The sequence below is a fragment of the Syzygium oleosum genome, unplaced genomic scaffold (genome assembly GCF_021117445.2).
Source record: "Syzygium oleosum isolate NSW1041296 unplaced genomic scaffold, Sole_v2.1 Sole_v2.58, whole genome shotgun sequence".
In the NCBI taxonomy this organism is placed as follows: Eukaryota; Viridiplantae; Streptophyta; class Magnoliopsida; order Myrtales; family Myrtaceae; genus Syzygium; species Syzygium oleosum.
Genome location: NW_026607542.1, coordinates 400,193 through 421,168, shown reverse-complemented (window position 1 = coordinate 421,168; position 20,976 = coordinate 400,193). Strand labels below are relative to the sequence as shown.

At 42.1% G+C, this 20,976-nt stretch overlaps 1 protein-coding gene across 1 annotated transcript; it reads left to right on the top strand.

Moving 5' to 3' along the window:
* The first annotated feature begins 4,118 nt into the window (after positions 1–4,118).
* Positions 4,119–6,445, top strand: LOC115690097 (B3 domain-containing protein REM14-like). The gene is made up of 4 exons (XM_056307716.1): positions 4,119–4,355; positions 5,121–5,400; positions 5,486–5,628; positions 6,013–6,445. The coding sequence occupies exons 1-4, from the start codon at positions 4,278–4,280 to the stop codon at positions 6,289–6,291; spliced, it is 780 nt and encodes a 259-aa protein (XP_056163691.1). The 5' UTR covers positions 4,119–4,277; the 3' UTR covers positions 6,292–6,445.
* Positions 6,446–20,976: the final 14,531 nt, after the last annotated feature.

Here is a 20,976-nt window from a genome sequence, read left to right as displayed (position 1 = left end):
CAATGAATATATAAGTTTGAAAGTAGAAACTTTTTGCTTTTCGTAAATAGAAAAAATGATTTTGATTAGCTTTAACATTATATCAACGTAATAAAACTTGGAGCCAAAAGACTATTTTATCTAAGGACCTATATCTTTTACTTGTTCATCATAACATTAATAAAAGCTACTGGTGCTTTTGAAATTTTTGTGAGGCATGCAATTGCAAAATTAATGGCAGCCGCATATCATTACCATTCATAGTGATGCCTCTCATATCATATGTCGCGACCGAACTCCCGAGCCCTTTTTTATCGAACATGCAAAAAAGGGGGGCTCGCCTGGTACGTGCTAAGTCTAGGTTTGTGACTTAACTCGGGCTCTCCCAAGCCCATACCATATCGCGACTTAGGGTTTAAGTTTTTTAACATGCAAGTGGTTTATATCAAGGAGTCGCCACTAATCGATTTGGGATGGGCCGATTAGAAACCCAAATAGGGTGATGGGAGAATCACCCTATTCCTGCGAACCAGAGATTAACCGAGTTCGGGGACTTGGTTACACTAGTTAGATAACTAATGCCCTTTCGGTACCATTTTACCTTGTTCATTTTTTTAAAACATTTATCAGGCAGTTTGGATTGATTTTAAGACCTTTCTCCTAACATGTGAGGTGATCAAGCGAGTGCATAATCAGAAACGATTAGCAGTCAAGCTAAATATGCAACCTAGGGTTCTAACTTAACTAAGTCAGATGACATTCAAAAAACACAACAGCTCATGTAATTGTACTAAAAACATGCATAATAATACAACGGTAATAAAAATAACACGCAAAGTACTACCGCGCAACTTCAGGTTTGTCTAATTTAAACATGGAAAAAAACATGCATAATAATACAATAAATTTAAACATTTAGAATATATCACACAATAATTTTTAAAAAAAGATCTTTTCTTTTTTCTTTTAAAAATTTTTTTTTTCAAAATATATATATATAGTACAGAAGGAAAAAAAAATAAAATAAAAAAAAATAAAAAAATTTTAAAATTTTTTTAAAATAAAATAAAAAAAATAAAATAAAAATATTAATATTAATATTAATAAAATATTAAACCGGGTCGGGTTGCGGATCCGGGCCGGGTCGGAACCGACCCGGGTCAACGGATCCGACCCGGGCGCTGACCCGGGTCAGATCGGTCAATCCGGATCGGGTCGGAACCGACCCGGGTCAACGGATCCGACCCGGGCGTTGACCCGGGTCGGATCTGTTAATCCGGGTCGGTCGGAACCGACCCGAGTCAACGGATCCGACCCGGGCGTATCTGTTGATTCAGGTCGAATCCGACCCGAACATACAGACCCGCGGGGAGGCGCCGGCGGAGCCAAAAATGGTCGTCCGCCGGCCGACCCAGACCGGTACCGCCCCCAAGCCTGCTTCCTGGTTGAACGTCGAGCTTCACCACTTACCTGGACTCACCGTCCGGCCAGCTGTTCGCCGGCCGGCGACCAAAACGAAACCAGCCTCACTGAGGCATTTCGTCAAACAGTTGGCGCGTGTGCCAAAAACTGAGGTGTTTTGCCCTCCTCCGACGAACCGGTCGGCTCCGGCGGCTACGGCTGGTTCTCAACTGAGACTAGGGACTGGGACCGGCGACGGCATGGACTGGGAATCACGCGACACGGCCGGCATGAATCCCGGCCCGACCGTGTAAAAAAAACAGAGCAGGACAGGGAGTCTCGGCCGGGGGGGAGCTCACCGGTGACGGCTCGTCGGGGCGGCTTTCTGGCTATTCCGTGGGCGACGGCGATGCTGCTGGTTGTCCTTCCTGCTCCGGCGTGGCCTCGGTTTGCTCTATTCCTCTCTCTCTCTCTCTCTCTCCTCTGTTTCTCAATGAAAATGGCCGACCGGGACTCTCTCTCTCTGTGTCGCCGCCGTCGGCTCGGCGACGGGGATGGATGGCTGAGGCGCGGTGGCCGCCGGAAGAGCTCTCAGTTTCTTCTGTTTCGCTCCGTCTCTCTCTTTCTCTCCCGGCTTCTCTCTATATCTCAAAACGGCCGACCGGGCCTCTCTCTCTCTCTCCGGCTTTTATAGGCGGCGACGACGCGTCTCACCTGCTCTCGCGTCTGCATGATGACAGCCTGCACCGGCCTACGCCACCCCACGACTTTCGTGGCCATGGCAGGCCGGTGCAGAGCAGGGCAGAGCAGGGGGGCCGGTTCAATACAAACGCAGAGAGGAAGGAGGAGAGGATAAGGGAGCCGGGGAAACGGGGAGGACGGGACTGGCAATTAATGCCAGTCCCGTCGGCGTGCTCCTTCGGCCTTCCTCTGGCCGGACAGCGACGGCGAGAAGCGGCGCCGCTGTGCGTCACGCTTCCGTCGAGCACAGAGGCGAACAGGGGCGGCGAGAGCGACGGGGGGGAAGAAGGAAGGAGGAGGACCGGGCCGGGCCAGGCCCAGCCGGCGTGGGGAGAAGGAGAAAAGGAGAAGAAGGCGGGCCGGGCCCGCGTGGGGGAAAAAACGAAAAGGAAAAGGGCCGGGGCCCGTGCGGGGGGAAAGAAAAAAGAAAAAGAAAAGGGCCGGGTCGGCCCGGCCCCGACCCGGCCCGACTCGAAATTTTTTTTTTTTAATTAATCTTCTCTAATATACCCTATTAATGCAAAATGTGCCTAATTTCTATATGCAATGCATTTAAATTGAAATATTTTTGTTTTAGGAATTAAAGAAAATTAACTCCTAAATTTTGTGCAATTCATTTTGGGCAAATTAAAAATAGGTGTCAACATCATATTATAAGAGCAATTATTGCTTTTGAATTTTTGTTTGTCTTTGAATAATTATAATTTCTTATGTTGATTAATAAGTAGTACCGTTGTTTTCTTAAATTAGCAAATGGATTATATTTCTTGAGGTAAATATCACGAAAAACTCCAAACTGGTAGACCTGTGATAAATTTACCTTCCGTTAGTTGCTTTTAAATTTTACCGTCAAATTGCTGAGTTGGATGATACGTAACAGTTGACGAGTATACTAGTTTGGGGTTTTATCCCTCCATTTATTACAAGTTTATCAATTTGTGATTTTTCATGGTATTAATCCAATTTCATGGAGAGGTAAATTTATCACAAGTGTATCAGTTTTGGGTTTTTGGTTGTCAAAATTAGTTTAGGGTAAATCTGTCATAAGTGTAATAGTTTTGGGGTTTTTGATGGTAAAAAAATCAGTTCGGGGTAAATCTATCACATGTGTTCCAGTTTGGGGTTTTTCGTGGTATTAACCCTAATTCTGAAGGCTATCAACAAATAAAGATTGCAGTGCTTTCGTTAGTCCTTAGTAGTTAATATCAATGTCAAGTACTTAACTTATGAATGAAATGTATTACAGCGCGCTAACATAAACAAAAAGTATAATGTCCTTGTATAAAGGACATGCATTGTTTAGTGAAACTGATGTTAAATAACATGTTATTGTTTGGAGTAACCAAATATTATTTTTCACTGTGAATAATTTGAATAAATTGGAAACAAATTTAAAGGTTTCATTATTATGAATTAGAACAAAAAAGAAAATGAATCCAAATGGCACTTTAATAATAATAAAAACCTGAATTTCACAAAATATTGGAAACAAAAAATAGTTGTTCGATCTTTGGTATGGAAAAAATCAGTAACTTTTATAAAGATATTATTAACGAGTGATCCCAAAATACTTGTTGACTATATTTATACAAAAAAGTTTTGATCTTTGATGTACTAGTTAAACATAATACGAGTAAGATAAAATATCGAAAATTACAATTTTTTTAAATTTAGCGTTTAACAAGTGTGCAGGGAAAACTCTGTGGTAGTAATAATAATAAAAAATTACTTGAATTGTACTTCTATAAATGCTGTAGGTTAGAGCAAGATTTCTATTTGCAATCCGTGCGTCACAAATGAATGAAAACTAATTTAAGACAATAGCAAGTAGTAAAATATTGGACAGAAAATGTATTGAAAATAGTTTTTCGATCTTTGAAATGGAAAAAATTAAAAGATTTTTGTTAACTAGTGATCTCAAAATACATGTTGATTATATATTTAGTACAAAAAAGTTTTGAGCTTCCCTCTCAAGCGTGGAGTTCCATCAATGCATTTCTCCTGATCTTTGGGCTTCCCTCTCCAGCGTCCCTTTTCGAGAAACCAGTGCGAGTAATTATGATCGCGGAGTGGACGCTGAGAGAGCAAGCGTCGTTGCAAACACTAAATTATTTGTAGAGGCTTTTCGTTATCTCCACCCCTTCACCTTCGACAGAATGGAGATGGCCATGGAGCGGAGCGAGCGTCCCCCTTCTTTCTTCAAGAAGTTGCTAGGCGATTTCACCCGCAAGATCGTAACCCTCCTCTCTGTCTCTCTATCTCTCTCTGTCTCTGTCTCTCTGAGTTATTTGCACCTTATTGCTTCAGCACAACTAAAACAAGGTTCCCTTAAATGCATCATATGAAGAGGTTGTCTTTTGATGGGGGGGGGAGTGGTTTGTGGAGGATTTGATTTGTGGCACGGTGTATTGCTTGGCATTCACCGACTCTCTGTCTCAGTCTTTGTAAATAGGAAACTCATTTGCGGTAAGATACCAGGCCTTTGAAAGTGGTCTCTTAAATAATAGACAATGTCGGTTTCTCTTTCACTTCGAAATCTAGATGCAGGCAGAAAGAAAACATGGACTTTCTTTGGATATCATTTTGCCGTAGCGACATACTTGCATTGTCGCTATACCACCTAGTCTAAAATGGGCGGACAATTTCTTGAATTCTAGATCAATTTATGACATCAAGTGAGTCTTCTTTCATACACATCTATCTCCAAATTGTTTACTCTTAACAGAACCAGGATTCAACTTTTTGTCTCATCATTAGGACCTTGCCTAGTAGTGTATGTTGTTATATACAGAGTTTCCCACTTTTCCCCCCTAACACACGACAACGAATTTTCCTTCACAATGTCTGAAAACCTGATTATGATCTAAAAAGCAGTAGATACTTGTTATGAATCTGTTGAAGCATTTCCTTGGAACAGTATTTTCATTTCATGTTATTTTGGTGAGGGAAGGTGGATATCCAATAAGAAATACATCACAGATTTTTTTACTTATGCGCAGAAAATCCCGCCAGCTTTTCTGAAGAATTTCCAGGGAAATGTACCGAAGAAACTTCTTGTTAAATGTGGCGGGATGTCATGGTTCATTATGACAGAAGAAAGTGACGAGGGCTACCCCTTTTCACAAGGTCTTGCAGAGTTTGTTAAGGACCTACACTTGGAATTAGGGGAGCTGGTAATTTTCTCAATGGTTGGTCAGGAGACATTTGAAGTGGTCGTATATGACACAGATTGCTGCGAGAGAAAAACCATTTCTACAAGGAGTTATGGAGGACAACCTGGTGAGCTCTAAGCCCTTGTTTTCTTGTTCATTCCTGCTTGATTTTTCTGTAAGAAAGTAGTCACGGAATTCTTCAAGGCATGCAGGTGCATATGCTGAAGAAAAAAGCGGTCCATTCGATGAGGTCAAAAAAGAGGAGGAAGAGTCGCTTATGGGGGTTGAAAGTAACATGCCTGCTAGGCATCCTTATTTTGTGTGCTCCATGAGGAAATTTCAAATGCGTTGGCTTGTAAGTATGGACTTGTTTTATTTTGTTCGTCGAATTCATGGGTACTCAGTTGCACAGTCACAGGTGATTTAGTGGGACTGGGACCTATGCGCAGTTCGCATTTGCTTCTTTTGCTGCATTTTTTCGAGTCAAAACTGTGGCATGACTCTCATCTTGTGCTTGAGGAAAAGGGTTCTTGTTATTACTAGGAGACATACAAGAACTCTGTTCCTGATTTTATTCATCGCTGAAAGGATATCCGGACATATTCTTGTCAAAATCTTTCAAATTTTATGATTTAGTCAAATCTAAAATCGTTATTCCTCTCCAAGAGTATTTTTCCTCGATTTAAATATACTAGTTGGAAGACCTACTTTGTACTGATTGTAAATGTTGGGATTTCAGAATCTTCCAGCAGCTTTTGCAAGAGAGGCGAGGCTAAAATCAAAGAGAAGCGTGGTCATAGAAGATCCACTGGGGAGGAAGTGGCCGGTCCAGTTGCGCCAATATGTCAAGCGCACCAGTATTAGTGGGTGGCCACGAGTGGTCAAAGCGAACCGCTTCGCAATTGGTGACACCCTGATGTTTGAATACCGTCGAGGTAGCGGCGATGCCATCGCGTTGAGGATAATGAGCAGAGCAGGAAGGAATGGAGCTGGTCCGGCTTATGAGAAACGGGCTTAAAAAATGGAGTTTTGATGCTTTTCTCAAGGAAGGGCAGGAACAACTTTTGTTCTTTTCGCTGAGGAAGAGAAATGTTTTGGAGAGTTATAGGAGCTGGCTTAGCACTGTCTATAGATCATGTGGACTAAGATTGTCTGGACCATTGATCTTGTGGACTAAGATCGTTTGGACTGATACACTTGTGCCTCTTCTTTTGGAGATACCGTGTTTTTGCTTAGTGCATGCAAATGATCTAGATCGGTGTGATCACTTTTGACTGGTGTAGAGATGTGAGTCAAGTCTGGTCCCTGGCTTGCTGGGCTCTGGTGGAGAAATGCAGATGACTTTGGCATTGTTTTTCTTATGAAATTTTAGCAAATGAAGTTTTTCGTAATGAATGCAATGAGCGCAGGCAGACAGTGTGGGTCCTTGGTCGTTTGGCATTGCGATCCTTAAACTCGAAGGACAAAATTGAAGTCTTGAACCGATTCACTGAATACCGAAGGTACTCAAAGAACCTCTTCCCCTCAAGAACTGTAACACCAAAAATCGGCAAAAGGAAAGAAAAAAGAAAAAAGTGGGGCTCGTAGCGGTTCATTCATACTTGTTATCTCTCTTGAAATGACGAAGAGCTGTTTTCGAGGCTGAGACTCCCCATATTATTTGGGATTATTCTCGCCGATGAGACTCGAAGCGGCCGGATTGTAAGCTTCTCTTCTCCTGTGAACTTCTTTTGGCTACTAACTTAGTTTTTAATTTGGAACGCGTAAGCTCTTGACTATGCAATACTTAACGGGGGAACAAAAAAAGATTTTGAAAATAATCCAATTTTCCATAAAAGAAAATGAGATAAGATTTTGAAAATAAACCAGTTTGCCGTAATTATATGGCAAACTAGTTTATTTTCAGATTTTACTTACGGATATGTTCATTGGAAGTCCTAAAACTTGTTACAAAAGCACAATTGAGTCCTAAAACTTACAAAAAGTGCAATCAATTTGTAAAACTTGTCATTTCGGTATAATCGAGTCATTTTGTTAACTTTGTTTAACTTGACTAACAGAAAATACTGACGTGATTTTTTAAAATTATTTTCTCTATCATACGTGGCGATGACGTGGCTAAAACGACGTAGTTTTTTGTCCAAATTTGATTTAAATACAAATTTTATTTAAATTAAATTAAAAAAATAAGCTAAAATAAACAAAAAAGGTTAGAATCAGAACTAGGCGAGGGCAGGGACCCGATGGCCATCAGCTACCATTTCCCCACCATCGCCAACCCTTCTTGTCGATGGTAGGGCGGTCGCGGCGGGCTTTGCAACTGCGTTGCCTGGTCTAACTCTCCTTTATTTTTCCTTTATTTTTATTTTAGTTTATTTTTTACTTTAATTTAAATAAATCTTCTTTTAAAAATCCTATTTGGACCACAACAACGTCATTTTAGCTTTATGTTTTATATTTTAACCACATCATTGCCATGTAGAAGAGAGAAATTATGAGAAAAAACCCACATCGGTATTTTCCGTTAGTCAAGTTAGACGGAGTTAACAGAAGGACTCGATTGCACCAATTTGATAAGTTTTGTGACTTGATTGTACTTTTTGCAAGTTTTAGAATTCAATTGTACTTTCATGACAAGTTTTAGGATTTACGGTGCACATATTCTTTTTACTTAATATGGCAAATTGGTTTATTTTAAAAATCCTACTTTTCCCCCTTGAGTATGGCATAATGAAGAGCTTATATGCTCCAACCCAATATAGTTACTTTTATCTTGATACTTTCCGTCTCCTCTATAGATGATTCCCCTCAAGAAGTTCGTGGGAAAATATCGGGTTAGTCCGACCAACTCAATCAGCATTAAGGTTCCGATGTTTGTATTTTCGGACAAATAAATGGGCGAGTTGGACTTGGCCCAAAAATCCATTGGGCCCAAATTAATAGCCATGCTTGTCCATGCAGGCCAATTTTCTTGGCTAAGTCCATCCATTCAGGACTAGAGGTTGCTAATTTCATGATCACTTCAATTAGTTACAATTAACAAGTGCTCCAGAAAGCTCGTTAACTTTTATCTTCCTTACGCGTTGCGACAAGCACAAAACTTTATCGTTTCGTATTAGCACGACACATTAAGCTATGTTCATTGAAATAAAAATTAAGCTATATAATGGTCAAGTAAGTGAATGCATGTGTACGTGAATCCTTGTACGTGAAAGGTGAAGAGATACTCACACTCGACTATTTCCCCAAGGAATAGATGAGAGAGTGGTTTTCTCTTGGCAGAGTGACGGTGCAATCTTGACCCCATATTTTTCCGAGGAGCTTGTCCGGTTTCTTTGGTGGGATTTCCATAAATAAAAAAGATCTAGCCAACATGATCAATGCAGATTAAGCTTGCGCCCATGCACTTGTACATTCATGTCTGCCTACACGCTTAGAGCTTGAGCTTGCGGCTATGGTGGCCATGACAGACGCCCCCTCTCTCTCTCTCTCTATTTTGTTTTCTTTTATATTGTTTGATGTGGTGCCTATTTGGCGACACATTATAATGTGAAGCAAATCATAGCTCGACACATGTATTCCAATGATTGCGTAAGCGATTCTGGAATTCATGTCAACAAAAATCCACCGGCAAAAGAAAAATTATAACGGAAGGACTAACGTAGCGCATTTTTTAACATAGAAAAAATATAGGGATGATTTTGATTTTCGGATAAAAATAGATGCGCCACCAGTAATAATTCTTTAATAAAATAAATCTATTCCGCACTTCATAACATCCGGCTGCCCAACTCTTCTAAATTGAAACTTGTGGTCAACATGCCACCATCACAAATTCACTACAACTGCGCCGTCCTCCTAGCAGGAAAGAGAGTTCTGTTTTACGACATTCAAAGTGATTTGCATACATGGAATTATTGCTTCATGCTTTGCATGGAACTAATTTTAAGTGGTGAAATTCTAATGAACCTCCTAATGATTATAGTTTCCGAAAAAGCGGTCAAGCAGAAAGATTACTAATCCGGCTTGCCCGTGATAATGGATGTTATAATATCTCACATTGAATATACAAGTGATCTTTTTGTACCTATTAGCTTAAGCTTTTGGGTGAACTTTATAACATTACTTATTATATTCAAAATGCTTTTGAAATGTACGCATGTATATTTTACATAATTGAATCTCGGGAGACGTGATTAATGCAATTTACTAACTTTCCGTGTCTGGAAGATGTCAACTTGCTAATGAATGAGTCTATACTAAATTAGATAATCAACCTGTCCAGGTGAGAATACTCAAGCTGATGAATGGGGTTTGGCTATGCAGTACACATACCAGATGGCTTTGTGAAGGAGCACTCCAAAGATCAAATGGTGGACGGTGAAGCCATTGTTTGGCCGAGACAGCGGCAAGTACCTCCCGTTGGGGGAGATTCCGCAAAACAGAAGTACCCCGCGAGTCGGAGACATATGTGCGGTCGAGCTCATCGAGAAGACAGAGGACATCATGGAGCTGCGAACCTCCATCTTCCGGAATGGCATCGCCTGGCATGGGTCATTCTCGCTCCGTCATCAAAGATATGCCACGGACTATTATTTGGTAACCCTCTCGAGTATGGTCGCACCACATTTGCTCTAGATAATTCTATCCGACGCCATTCAAAATGGAAGTTTGTAACCCCTCTCTCTCTCTAATTAGACATGTAAAATCCAACATGAGAGAGATGAATAGGGTTATATGGACCCTCTCTACATAGTCGAGAGCCGGTCGAAGTGCGGGAAAGTCTGCAATAGGGTTAGCGGCTACGTTGCTTCTCTAGTCACCGGAAAAAGGAATACCCGAGGCGTGAAATCGGGTTCTCCCTCCGCATGCATGGCCGTATTATCCTACCTTAGTAATCACAGTGTATATAGCGAGCTTATGACCTATTCACACTCATAATTAGGCTGTGGTTAGATACGATTACTAAACGGGTCCGATTTTCTGGAAACTGTTTGGCACGATCACTGCCAGTTTTTAGCCATGAAGATGTGTATTACGACTTTTAGAAGGATCTTAACAAAGACCTCGTAACATTTAGGATGTTACCCTATGTTTCGCCGGTTTTTACTCCGTCGAAAATCTTTCACCGAGCACTGCGTTTCGGATTTTATTAGGGGAGACTAGGGTCTTGAGTCAAGTTTGGACAGAGAATATCAAATGCGTTTATTAACTCCAATTTAGATCTTACACTTGACTCGATATGATGCCAAACCCGATAATACTAATAATGAAACGACAACTTGCAAATGTTGAGATAGCTATGTAGGAATCTGATCATCGATACAACTAATATGCGACATTACCATTCATAGTACGCCAGAATTTAATCAATGACGTAACTTGAAAGAATATGGCCGGAATCTAATCAACAGCTATACTCCAAATACAACGCCGGAATTTAATCGACGACGCTGAACTGGTGGCACAACATTGGAATTTAATCAATAATGCTGAACCTGATAAAGACCCTCGTCGGAATTGAATCTACAACACAGAATCTGAAGGTTGCAACTAAAACTACTCCTAATGCGCTAAGAATAAAGGCTAGATAAAAGACGTGTTGTGTTGTTTTTTTCGAAGAGGTCCCTTCTACGTTGGAAATCCTTGAGTATTTATAGAGCAGCTTGATAACTGTTGACCGAACACTTCTCCTTGAAAGTCGTTTTCCACTTCTTTACGTTTCGCGCTTTAACCGCTTCCTGACTTATCAATGTTGCTTACGCTCCTTGGGCATCACGTAATAGCTGATTTTCTTCCACGTGTCTCTTTGTTTCTTGCTATTTTCTAAGTGTCATTCTTTAACTTTCTTGATCTTCATGCCCACGGTCATATCTTTACTTTTTGACACGTGTAAATGGATTTTTCGCCACGTGTCACCATAATTTCAGACCACGTGCAAAACTCATTATTTTGGACTTGTCGACGTCACGTGCAAAACTCGTGATCTTGAATTTGTCGACATCTCGTGAAAAGCTCGTGATCTTGAATTCGTTGATGTCACATTCAAAGCTCGTGATTTCGGACTTGTCGACACTTCTATGACGTGTCCCGTCAATATTTGCCTCAAGTCTTCTCAATGCTTTTGGGCCTGACTTACGGCCTTTTCTGGATTTATGCCATGTGGGCTGTACTTTATATTCTTTGTGACTTGTAACCGGCCCGCTCCCACCAGGGGTAATTTTGAGTGTCAACATATGCCCCATTTTAAAAGGAATAAATTTGAATTTATTTTTTTTAAAGTTGTACCTTATCTGTGTACAAATCCCTAGGCGATAATCATGCTTTTCTGTCCTTTGACGTCCTTTCGAGCAGTTGTCCTTTTGAGCAGTCCATACGAATTCTTCATCCAACATCACCCCGTATTTTCTTCGAACAATCGTGACTTTTCAAATCGTCTTCTTCATCCTGCATTTCTGTAAAAGCCTCGTTTCACCGCCGCGTCTTCTTCTTTAACCCTAAAAATCCTTTTTTGAACCCTTTTCCGATCTTGATCCATCATTTCTTATGGCGTCCAAAAAGTTTGACTATTCAGCCAGCGATTACATCGCGGCTTTTGACAAGTTTAAAGAAGATCCGCGAATTTACTGAAAGCTGTCGAGGATGAATGCAATTGTTGCTCTCCGGGCCCCAGTTTCATGGACCATCTCAATATTCCTGTGAATCTCCAATTCCATTTCCCGTATAAGCACAGTGAGACTTTGGCACTGCAACATTCTTCTATTACGGATGTGTGGTCCACCGGGTCTTCTCGATTTCGAAGTTTCCCTTCTTACGAAGAGAATTTTCACAAATGGTTTATTCGACTGAAGGCTGACCAAGAAACTCGACTTTTATGGACAGCTGCAGGAATCGACATCGCTCTCGAGGTTAGTATGTCATCTTATGACCTGGAACGTGGGTTGTTGGGCTCCGCCATCACTTTCTGGTCCTCTTCCAGCAACTGTTTCTTTTTTCCTTGGGGACACATGTCCATCACTATGCTCGATATGTTTGCCATAGCGGGTTTTGAATTGGTTGGTCATGCCGTCGAGGATTTGCCTGTATTGTCCACTCCTTTTATCCCTGAAGATGCTCTGGTATACAGCAATTTCTTGTCTCGATTTCACCGAGCTTTGGGTCCCGTTACCCAGGATGAACGTCTCTTTTTCTTGCTCTTTTGGCTATCAAAATACGTGTTTTTTAGTCCTGCCCTTAAAGTTTGCAAAGACTATCTACAAATTGCCGCAGCCTTAGCCACGGGACAATGCCTCGCATTGGCCCCTCTTGTTCTTGCAGTTTTATATAGAGGTTTTACCCACGCCTCTCGGGCAATGAAGTTCGGGGATTTTGGAACCATCTCGGGCGCTTTTTGGATACTTCAAGCATGGATGGCTTTGTATTTCCCTTCCCTTTTCAGTAAAGGTGATCGTCATCTTCCCCATCTGTCTCTGCAAGGGTATAGAAGACCTGTACCTTTACCTCTGGGCTGTCGATTGCTGAACTGTCCCCCTCGATATATTGCTTCTCAAGCGCCTCCTTTTTATCTTCTATCTTCGAGCTTTTCTTGAACTGAATCATAACCAAGTTATTTTCTTCAAGTATGGCCATGGAGAGTTTGATTACTTGTTCGATCCAGCTCGATTCAACCTCTACAGGCCTTTTTGGACTTGTGCTTTGTCTGCAGTAGATCTTCCCATATGGACTTCATTGAAGGGTCGATTCTATCCTGGGTTTGAGACATATTCTCCACAATATTGTGCTAGGCAATTTGGACTCTGGCAAGCAATTCCCATGCCAATTCCTTATTCAATGGGCTTCTCGGAAGGAACCAAGAAGAAAGAATATTCTCTCAAGAATCGAAGCCCACTTCTCTATTGTATTGAAATTGCTAACACAATGCGCACCTATTACAATGCAGACCTCCCTAATGGTTTCAGAGCCGATCCAGGACACCTTGCTGCATGGCAAACTTGGTGGTATTCCTTTGCATTTGAAAGTACCTACGAAGAGGCTCTCCGGTCCGCAATTGGTCGTGTGAAGCGGAATGGTTCTAAGAAACCGATTACCCAAGGTATAAACACCACCATTCTACGTTTCTGTTTTGTTCTAATCCGGTGCATCCTTTAACTTTCCCTTTCTTAACTCAGAAATAGAAGAAGATTCTGACGCAGAGGGTGTCGATGCTGCAGAAAATCCTACTGATGGTAAATCTCTGTCTTTTTTCCTCTGTGTCGGCTCACTTTATCCTTTCTTTTATATTAGTTTGTTACTTATAAGGTCTTTCTCCCTTTTGATTCGTCTCTGGAATAAACGAAGAGGAAACGTTGGAAGAGATTATATCATTGCTGAAAAGGAAAAGGAAAAGATCGTCTCCTCTTTCTCCAAGAAAGAAGTCCAACACCTTATCTATCGAACCGTCTACTGAGCCGGTTGCACGCGATGTGGTTTCTTCAAAACCCGTTGCTTCTTTGGATAAAGGTCCAAGAGATAGCATCTTTGTTCCCACAATTCAGAATCCTGTTACCACCTTGGCATCTACTAGTCTTCCTTCTGACAAGCGGGTTAGCAACATCTCAATTCCATCGACTGGCATTTCTAGCACCACACCGGCCGTAACCGCCTTGATATCTTCCAGTGCCTCTGTTACCAATTCGATGGCATCCTGAGTACAGCTCTTCATTCAGCCCAGTTCATCCACTATTGTAACCCCTGGTAAACTTTTGTTTTTGTCTGGTGTATTTTGCTCGTCTTGTTTATTGGATTTATTTATTCTTCTTTTCTTTCCAGTTATACCAACAATTGTTCCTACTTCTCCACTTGTCCGAACTGCTCCAATTCTTGATTCCACCGTAGGAACCACTGTCGCTATTAATATGATTGGACACGAGACAGCTATGCGTGAGACAGGTACGTGTCTTTCAAACATTACGTTGTCTTCAATTCTTATCTAATCCTGATACTGAGATATCGTTCCGGTTTTACAGTACGTAGTCCATCGACAAGTACCATGTTTCAATGGACCACTATTCCAACTGCTGTGGTCAATCCTTCCACAGTCTCACCGTCGACGTCCACTCCAATGTTCGTAGCTTCGGCTCTTATGACTAACTCTGCTGAGGCCTTGTCATCGACGCCTATCTCATCAACTCCTGACCATCAGTCAACTACCGCTTATACGGGCAAGGCAATGCACGCTATAAACGAAGCTGAATTCATTTTGGCATTTAATCCATATGACTTGTTGCCTCATTCTGGTCAATCAAAATTGGCCATTATCAAGAAGAAGATGGAATTGACGCGCTTTTTAGACTTCTCTATAGGAGGATTTGTGAGGATGTCGTATGATGCCGCGGCCTTAGAGCAATTCAAACTCCTCATTAAGCGTCTTGGGAATAACAATGCCGAAGTTGGATCTATTCTTCCTTCGGCACTCAGGGAGCGACTCAAGGTTTTCTCCCAAGAGTTTCAGACTATGTTCAATAAGTACCAACAACTCTTGGGCCACGTACGAGAGGTGGCCATTCCTATAGAAATACATGAAGAGCCAGCTGACATTGTAAAGGAGGCTAGTGAGACAGTAAACGCTCGTCGCGAATCCCTTCAAGCTATTACGGACGAAGTAAGTGTCCTTGTCGAGAAGGAAATGCGTCTTACGGCGGTCCTTGAAGAGACTCGTCGATGGCGAGAGATGAAGCTTCATCAACAGGCAGAAATTGAGCAAGAACTGTGTCATCATGTCGGTGTTCTGAAGAGCTTGAAGCAACAGGAGCACATGCGAGTATTGAACTCCGCAATGGAACATCGTCAAAATAAAAGCGCATGTATTTCAGAGATGAGTAGACTAGAATCTCAATTTTTTTTACTCCAACGAGGGGTTCATGACTTTCTGTCGGATAAACCTTCTTCTCCTCAATAAAATACCTTTATTTTCATTGAATGTCCTACGTGTGCCACAATTATTCATAACCAATTTTGATAATGGATCCCGAGCCTTGCGCCTTCATTTATGTGCACGTCACCAGTTAGTGGGCCTAACTCATCGGCCAAATAGACTAGTATAAATACCTAATAGCCATTACCAACCTTCATTACTTGGCTCATCATAATGGCTAACTTTTCTTTTTCCCCAACCAATGCCCAAGCTCTCCTTCGCCTGAATTGTTTTGAGAACCTTCGGAGTTTTGAACGTCAAAGGCGCCTTTCCCTATCCTTTATGGATTATGATGCAAAAGCTCGTCACGTGATCCTAGGTCTGTATCTCAAATCAACACCTCCACCATCCATCTTTACCGAGCATTTTCCTCGTCATTACAAGGAGGTTCTTCCCATTAGTCGATCCCGACTTAGCATCTCCACTTGGGCATCACCAAATTCTCGTTTCAACTCGTATCCGTACCATGACGAACAATTCTCCTGGTGGTACCAAAGGATGAAACCAGAGATGTCCAGCATTTAGAAAGCGGTAAAGATAGAAGAAGCTTTATCAGTAAGCTGTCTTTCTATAGACCCTGTGGAATATAGGCTTATTGGAGCTCTTTGCTTTCTCTGGTCATCATCGACTAATTGCTTTTTCCTGCCTCCTGGTCCGGTAACCATCACTTTGCTCGATATGTGGTCACTGACTGGCTTATCACCTTTTGTGGAATTTTATAATCAGAAGTCGTGGTCATGTCCAGATTTTTATGGTATCCCTTTCGTTGATCTCCCATTTCCTGACTTCATCAAGGAGTTCAGCAAGCCAGACGGACCCATAACTCCTCAAGAACATGTTGGATTCCTGCTTTGTTGGCTCTGTCGATATATCTTTTGTACTACTTCCATATCATATGAGTTTGTGGACATCGCATACGCCCTTACTCAGGGTGTTGATGTGGGGTTAGGTCGAATAGCCTTATCTGCCTTTTATAAAGGCCTGATCGATGCACAATCTTCATTGTTTAGTGCACATCCTGACCCTTTCATTGGTCTGCTGTGGATATTGCATGGTTGGGTTCGATCATATTTCCCTCATCTGTTCACGTCTTACGGTTCTACACCCGTCGACTGGTATGATGCACATAAGCAACCCATAGAGACTGTTTTTTGGCCTTGGAAGTTTTGTAGCGTTTTCCTCCAGCCAATTGGAGAGCTTCCGGTCTTGGAATACTTCCTGGGTATTCTGCTTACCCTGAAGGACTTCACTTTTCATAGGTTTGGCATAAACTTTGTGTGTGACCCATCGACTATACAACATGACACCTTAATATTTTGGGCAAGCATCTTTGTTCACACCGATCTTCCACTGGAATTCACTTTTGGAGGAAGGTTTTCTATTGGCTTCGAGGCATACAACCCCCATTACTGTGCCCGTCAATTCGGATTGGTGCAAGGTATTCCTATGCCAATTATCTATTCGGTGAACTTCCCTTATCCTATGTCTCCACGGAATGATGCTCTGTTATGCTACAATGAGGTTGCTAAATATATCCTGGGACAGTTCAAGCTTGTCGATAATTTCAAAACTCCGTATGGTTCAATGTCATTTAATCAATGGTGGGATGAATATAAGGTCTTGATTTTTCCTGAAGACCTGGATTCTGCCTTGTCGAGGATAACCCTGCTCCCAATGGGATTGTTACATCCTTTCAGGAGGTTTCCTATGCCCGATATGCCCTTATCTCCGAGCACGCCATCATTATCTTTCTCCGATATGGATGAATTTTTAAGCGAATCGATGGACGAAGTAAGCTCTACTATGGATCATCCTTCCCTTAAAACTCCTCAGGTTAACAACATTCGAGTCATTGGGGGTAAACGTCCTTCGGTAAGCAACTTTTTTCCTCCTACTAATCATGATGAAATTCGCTCGAAGGGAGCTCAACTTTGTGAACTCTTAAAGGAAGAGTATGACGTCATTTGTGACGTCCCAGAGATCGAAAGCAAAGTCAGGTCCTTGCTTGACTATCTGACTAATTTGCCTTACCCTTTACCTTGTCGAGCTCTAGACTTTGCTCTCCATGAATTCTCTGATTCATTCGATGTAACTATGAAGGCCTTTAAGGCAGGGCTTGAATATGTTAATAACATCGAGGGCAAAGAGAAAACCTTAAGTCTTAAAGAAGAAGACCTAGATGGGGCCCGTAAGGTCTTTGAAGCATTCCGTATCAATGAAAGCATTTCTCTGTCGACGCTCTTTGATCAAAGCAAGGCTATATTAAACCTCGAAGCGACCGCGAAGCAACTGAGCACTGAGGTGGAGGACAGTCAAGCCAGAAAGGACGAAATCCTGGAATTAAACTGTGAACAAGAAGTCCAACTTCACAGCTTCGTCCTGGGCCTTGAACAACATTTCGCTTAGTTTACAGCTAGTACCATCTTTTTCTTTCTTTTCCATGTCGTTAATGCCGAGAATAGTACTGATGTAAATATCTTTATTGCTCGGCTTTTTCTCTTATCTGAATAATCATAGTCTGTGCTTGCTTTGATGACCTATATGGCATTATTGACCAAACTACGCTTTCTTTATGCTCTTGAAAAGACGTCTGTGTACAACCTTATGTACTTGCATTTAATGAATCAGTACGATGCGTAATCAATTTATATCAGTGTAAGTTGCTTCTGCCGTCGTATGGACATCTGCCTGAGTAGTAGTTGAATCCCATCGGTACACGTGTAAATCATCGAACGGCTAGGAGTAATCATCGGCACATTTTTCCCCGAATCTTGCTTCGTGACCTTTAAGGAATAAATACCCATTACTCGCAACGTTCCAATCCCTGTATCTTGGGCTGATCAATCGGATACGAACGTGCCCACCGAGATATTCGTCACGTCGGTTAATCTTCTCGTACCGATTCGTGACGATTTGGGACTCCAGTTGCAGGCTATAAATAGTGGGCCTATTGCGATCAAGACTTTACCACTCGACTTTGAATTTTAACTCCTCATTCTCTAGAGAAATTTCCTTTCTTTTATTGTGCCGATCGATGATGGAATCCAGTGCCTCGTCACCAACCTTGAGTGCTCGCAAGTTCAAGGCCTTATGGAAGGAGATTATCTCCTACCTGGGCCTGACCTATGCCGTTCTGGTCCTCAAGCCCCAGGCGGTAGCCAAGGTCGAGAAGCTGATTCGCAAAGGGAGACCCGATGACCTGCCTTCCGATCATCCTTTCCTTGCTGACTATGAGGAATTCGTGATCGTCTTCGAGCACGGGGTGTCCTAGTTCCAGGACAATGGGAAGGCCATCCATGCATACTTCGTTACGGAATGCTTGTCCGAGAGTCTCAAGGAGGAGATCGAGCATGCTGATGTGGTGTACAACACACTCTCTGACGTGCGGGGCCAACTCCACTCCTCCCGAGAGCATCTTGATAAATATCGGGAGCCGATTGCTGAGCGGATCCGAGGGGCGTAGAAAAGACTGAGGCGAGGAGTTCCTTGCCCCGAAAAGGATGAAATCAAGGTTGACCTCTTGATGGATTCACGTTGTGAAATCTTTGTCAACTCCGCTTCCACATCCTTGGGCAGAATGGCCGAGAAGTCAGATGAACTGGTGGAGTCCCACCTTGAGCTTATCCGAGGGCTCAACAAACGGCTGTCGAACCTGGAGGAGATGCTCCCCAAACTCGAGGAGGCCAAGGAGCAGGCTGAAGTGGCGAATCAGCGCCTGGAGGAGCGGATGCAGCACTTTGTGGCCCGTTTTAGAGAACATGTCGGTCTCAGCCTGGGAAAGTGAAAGCGGCTGGCGGGTCTGGGTTTGGAAGGAAGGAAGGAAGGAGGGAAGGAAGAAGAAGAAGAAGGAGAAGAAGAAGAAGAAGAGAGGGAAAGAAGAAATCCAAAAAACAGTGTTTTTTTTTTTAATCTGTCTTTTGCTTGTGAATGAAACTGAACTTACTCGAAACTTTCAGTCTCTTCTTCCTCCATATCTCGCATCTCCCACATAGTAGGATAATACTTATTCAAATATTTGCCATTGATAGTACAGGGAAATTCCTTTCCATTGATGTCCATTAATCGATAAGCATTTTCGACAAATATTTCGGCTACCATGAATGGTCCTTCCCAAGTTGGTGACCATTTAGCAAACTTTTCACTGTCCAAACTCGTTGGCAAAATGGTCTTCCAGACTAGGTCGCCAATTTCGAACTGTTTATGTTTTACATGTTTATTATATACTTTGGCAACTCTATCTTTCTGGAGGATTAATTTTTCCAGGGCAATCGCTCTGTTGTCTCCCAAATCATCAACATTGGCGAACATTAACTCGTCATATTCCTCCTTGGCCAAGTTATTTTGAAGTCTGACTCGTAGGGACTGAATCGTAACTTCAACAGGAGAACTGCCTCTTGTCCGTAAGTGAGCATATATGGGCTAGTTCCGGTAGCAGTCTTTTTAGACGTTCTATAAGCCCATAATACTGTCGACAACAACACATCCCACTCTTTGGGATTATCCTTCAGGTGTCATTTAATTAGTGCGATGATGGCTTTGTTAGAGGCTTCAGCTTGGCCATTGGCTTGGGCATAATAAGGAGTTGAATGAATCATTTTGATGCCTCTAGCCTTGGTGAAACTAATTATCTCTTGTCCGGTAAAAATCGTGTCTTGGTCCGTAGTTATAGATTCTGGAATGCCAAATCGATGGATAATACGCTCCTCGATAACTTTTTCACTGTCTTTTGTGTTATATTCTTATACGAGGCCGCTTCAACCCACTTGGTAAAATAATCAGTAGCAACCAAAATGAAGCTATGTTTTCTTGACGAAGGGGGGGTAGATTTTTCCTATTATATCCATCGCCCAGCCCCTAAATGGCCAAGGTTTGATGATAGGTTTCATTACGGCTGCAGGAACATGTTGAATGGGTCCGTACCTTTGACAAGCTTCACATCCCTTAGCATAACTTATGCAGTCTCGGGTAATAGTTGGGCAAAAGTAACCATGTCGATGGAGCAACCACTTCATTTTTATCCCTGATTGATGAGCTCCACATATGCCCTCATGAACCTCGGCCATTGCTATCACAGATTCTTGTCGTCCCAAACATTTGAGTAATAGCCCGTCCACAGTCTTACGATATAACTCGTCTCCAATCATTAAATAATTAAAGGCTTTTCTTTTGAAGTTTTTATCAGTAGAGACTGGATTGTTGAGATACTCTATAAATGGGGTTCTCCAATCTTGGACTACTACTTCGTCAACATTCGTGTTGTCGACAAGAGTTTCTGTCGATTGTGTAAACATAACTCTATTGTCCATCGATGGTAAGACCTTGGTTTGAGTAATCATATGGCCAACAAGCTCTTTTGATATTTTATAACCGGAAGCCATTTATGCCAAATCATTGGCCTCCGCGTTATGTTTTCTTTTAATATGGATCAACTCAAAGTTGTCAAAGTGATTTAGAAGCTCTTTGGCCAGTGAATAATAAGATATAATATTCTCGTTAAGACACTGGTACTCCCCAGATAATTGCTTTATCACTAATTGAGAATCCCCTATAACTTTGACGAAACGTATTTTCATGTCGGCTAAGATGTTTAAGCCAACAATTAAGGCCTTATATTCGGTCTGATTATTGGAACATTCAAAATTCATTTTGAACATAAGTTTCGTTTTCCGTCCATGAGGGGATATTATCATGATCCCAGCCCCAGCAGACCCAGGGGTACTGGATCCATCGAAGTAAAGCTGCCATGGGACC

Coding starts and splice junctions, on each gene's coding strand:
- LOC115690097 (XM_056307716.1), top strand. CDS start 4,278: ATGGAGATGGCCATGGAGCGGAGCGAGCGTCCCCCTTCTTTCTTCAAG. Junction 4,356..5,120: donor GCGATTTCACCCGCAAGATC/GTAACCCTCCTC, acceptor ACTTATGCGCAG/AAAATCCCGCCAGCTTTTCT. Junction 5,401..5,485: donor GAGTTATGGAGGACAACCTG/GTGAGCTCTAAG, acceptor CAAGGCATGCAG/GTGCATATGCTGAAGAAAAA.